We start from the raw sequence: 3,703 nt of genomic DNA on the forward strand, positions 1-3,703 counted from the left end.
AAGTCGCATTACATGCGGAGGGGGATTTATGGGATATGTAATTGTCGCAGTTGTAAATCATTATTTTTTTAATTCAAAATTAAAAATTATTAAAAATTAATTAACTTAATTATCATCTGAATTTAATTTTTTTATCCTTATTATACACATTGTACATTAAATTTATTGTCTCTCTATACTTTTTCTTAATAAATAGTAGGTGAAAATAAATTTTTTGTTAATATAATTGAATTTGGGTGGATGTATGGTTAATATTTGGCAAAATATATATATATATATGCCATCGAATTAAATTAATCATATGATCATTTAACACCATATCATTAATAAGTAAATAAATCATATTTAGCCACATTTTTCAATATTGTCAAGAATAAATTAAGTTATGTTATTTTATTATACATATTTCTGTTAATAAATTCTTAATTTTCAAAATAATTTTAATTTTTATTAAAAAAAATCAGTCTTTTTTATAAGGGTGATAACAAGGTTAATTTTTACCCTATCCGATTCCATCTTACCCTACAATTATTCATATAAAACTCATACCGTTCCTACTCGCAAGTAGTAAAAATCTATATCCTAACCCGTCCCATATTAATTATTAAAATCTAACAAACAAAATTAAATTTTAAAATTTATATAACCATAATTATATACATAACATAAATTAAACTAAAAAGTTAAAAATGATAAAATATCAAATAATATTATTAATCACAAAATGTTAGCCTCCTAGTATTCTCCTCTAAAAATACCACTTCTTTATCACTCTGTTGATGTAATTATAACTAGGATTTAATTAACTTGTATTCTAACTTCTAAGAATGTATATTATGATTAACAAATTGATAATTTTTTTATTAAAAATATAAAAAAATTAATACATTTATTTTGTATTTATTAAATAAAAATATTTAAAACTTTTCAATAATGATAAGTGTTCCGAAGGTTACCTGAAACGGATGGATTTAGACCTTAATATGAGATTCAGACTCTTTTGGGACAGCATCTAACATCTTTCGAAGTCGAGGTGTCGTCGTCTGAGTTTCTTTTGAGGAGGTGGGGGTGGTACCTACAAGGGACTCTGATATTTAAGTTAGCAAGAGTTTAAACAGATTTTTAGTAGATTGAGTTCGAAGTATATATACTTGAGGATGTCAGGGTATTTATAACTATAGATATAGAGTCAATAACTATTTTTTTATTAGTCCTATTTTTGATAATGGGTTGGTTACTTCCTTTAATAGGGAGTTTTTTTAAGATCTCCTTTCTAGATAAATAAGAATGATAATAGGAATTAGTTACTTATTTAAATAAGTAGGGTCATGTTTTTGTCGTTATGACCGACTTCTATGAGGTCAAGTAGGTGTCGTTCTGTATGACGTATGTAGATTATGTTTTATTTATTTTGGGTTTGACTAAATTATAAATCAGTGTATCATCAATAAACTTATTATATAATCTAAAGACACGTTAATTGAATTCATAATATAAATATATAATTTTTTATTATTTTTTTATTAGTCCATATAGGTCTCTTAAAGCCTTAAACACATAATTTCATATTCTTTTATTAAATTTAATCTTTTATAATTCCAAATTAAATTTCAAGTGAAGTACAAAATAGATAAAGTAATGTAACATTATTTATTGGGAAAGAATGAGGAACTAATGGAATATTTGTATAATGTGTACAATAGAGATTTAGAGAGTATTAAAGATATAACCATTAGTATTACCTTTTCCCATTAACTGAAGTTTTTGGAATGAGTGGTATCATGACATGATATTAGAGCTCTAGATCTGAAAGGTTTCGATCCTTAGTAAATCCAAAAATCAGTTTAAGCTTTTGGGAAGATGTTTATTATCCCTAGTACTCGGATGATTATTCTAGATAGTATGGGAGATGTTCATTTTGTAATTATACATATTGTACAAATAAACTATTGTCTCCACAGGGGGACTTTTATTTTATAAGAAGCAATCATATGTTTATTAAAATAAACTTAATCGTTAAATTTTTTATAATACGTTATAACTATATTCATTATTATGTTTGTTAATTCTTTAGTTTAATATTGATTTTTTTTATTATGGTGGTTTAATATATATATTTTTTTTAAATAAAAAGCTCAACACAACAAGGTGGAGCATCAACGTCTCCACAAAAAATACTAAACAGATAAAATAAACTAATTTCTAATCATCTTTGATAAAAGTCATTAACAACCCAAAAGATTAAATATCACTCTACTATTTGTAACTCTTAATCGATTTGTTAACTACTCCTACAATACTTTATTTTTGAAAATTCTGTGATTTCTTTTCAACCAAGTGCTCCAAATGATAACAATAAAATCAAATTCACCAATATTTTATTAATTTGACTACATGATTAACCCCTTGAACCACATAAATTTACGATCATTCAGTTCTATATCCACCAGTTCGATAATACTATTAATATTAATTTCTATTTGATACTATTCTAGTAAACTAATAGTCTAATATACTTCTATGGACCTTTTATATAATATAACAATAATATAATAGAAAGCTCTAAAAATAGAAGCAATTCTCTAAAAAAAAAGCCCATCAATAATTACCCAAAATTTATTAATAGTTCGGCTGTTTGTGCGGCTCCCTCAGACATATAATCTGCCAAGCTACTCCCTTAAAAGAGATAAGAAGTCCACATGTCACAAAGCAATTCAACAAAATGAAAATATCTGTATATCTGAATCAATTTAAATTTGTACAGTAGAGCGGCTCCTCCCAATCTTGTCAAACTTTTAAGAATTTCCCAAAAAACCTGTTCTCTCGATACATGGTTACCTGTTGTGTCATTTCCTGACACGCAACAAAAAATTAGCCACGCATAACACTCTCTAAGCGACACGAAAGCAGAAAGTATGAGACTAATGATGAATCTCATTGTGTGAGGTGTAGGCAAAAACTCGCCATATGTCAATAGTCAATACCATTAAAAGCTGACTAAGCAAATAGCCAAAAGCACGGAACGAGTATCTGATTTTCTTAATGCCTAATTAAATATTGAATTTGGATAGTCCCATCCCTTAATATAATAGTTTAGTTGTTCACAATGCATACAGAGAGAAGAAATAATATTTAAACCTCTTTAAAAGGACATTTTGAATAGTTTTACATAAATTAAGAGTTTAACTTGTACTTTTTTTTTTTTTCATTTTGGATCAGATTGCAAAAGAAAATTTTTAAAGCACTAAAAACATTAGACAAAGGCAGCAATGTAGGCAACACATATTCATGTCATTAACAAACTTTATAAGAGTCTCACATAAACCAACCCACAATCTACCACCATACATTACTTACTAACACAGCTAAACAGAGATTTATTATTATAATTTTAAATTGTTTTTCTTATTTCGGGTGAATTCCAACTTAATGGAATATTGATTTTAAGCATCAACAACATGAGGAGATTGTGCAGCAGCAAGGACAAGCTCAGGGTGGGAGATGTTTCCAGCGTAGTCCATAGCATTTGGGAGTCCCAGTGCTCTCAAAGCCAGATGTGCTGCCTTCTGCCCAGATATCATCATTGCCCCAAATGTTGGACCCTGCATTATTATTTATTAAAGTTGTTAATAATAATAACTCATTAATAAACTTTATATTTAGATAGATGATATTATTATCCATATAAAAATATATGACAAAA

At 27.1% G+C, this 3,703-nt stretch overlaps 1 protein-coding gene across 1 annotated transcript in view; it reads right to left on the bottom strand.

The window, feature by feature from the left end:
• The window catches only part of LOC107630145 (thiamine thiazole synthase, chloroplastic), a 2,902-nt gene continuing 2,471 nt past the window's right edge, over positions 3,273–3,703 (bottom strand). The window contains exon 3 of the mRNA XM_016333204.1: positions 3,273–3,602. Within this exon, the coding sequence (XP_016188690.1) occupies positions 3,444–3,602 (159 nt within the window). The 3' untranslated portion in view covers positions 3,273–3,443. The remainder of the gene's footprint in view (positions 3,603–3,703) is intronic.

Source organism: Arachis ipaensis, chromosome B03 (genome assembly GCF_000816755.2).
Source record: "Arachis ipaensis cultivar K30076 chromosome B03, Araip1.1, whole genome shotgun sequence".
In the NCBI taxonomy this organism is placed as follows: Eukaryota; Viridiplantae; Streptophyta; class Magnoliopsida; order Fabales; family Fabaceae; genus Arachis; species Arachis ipaensis.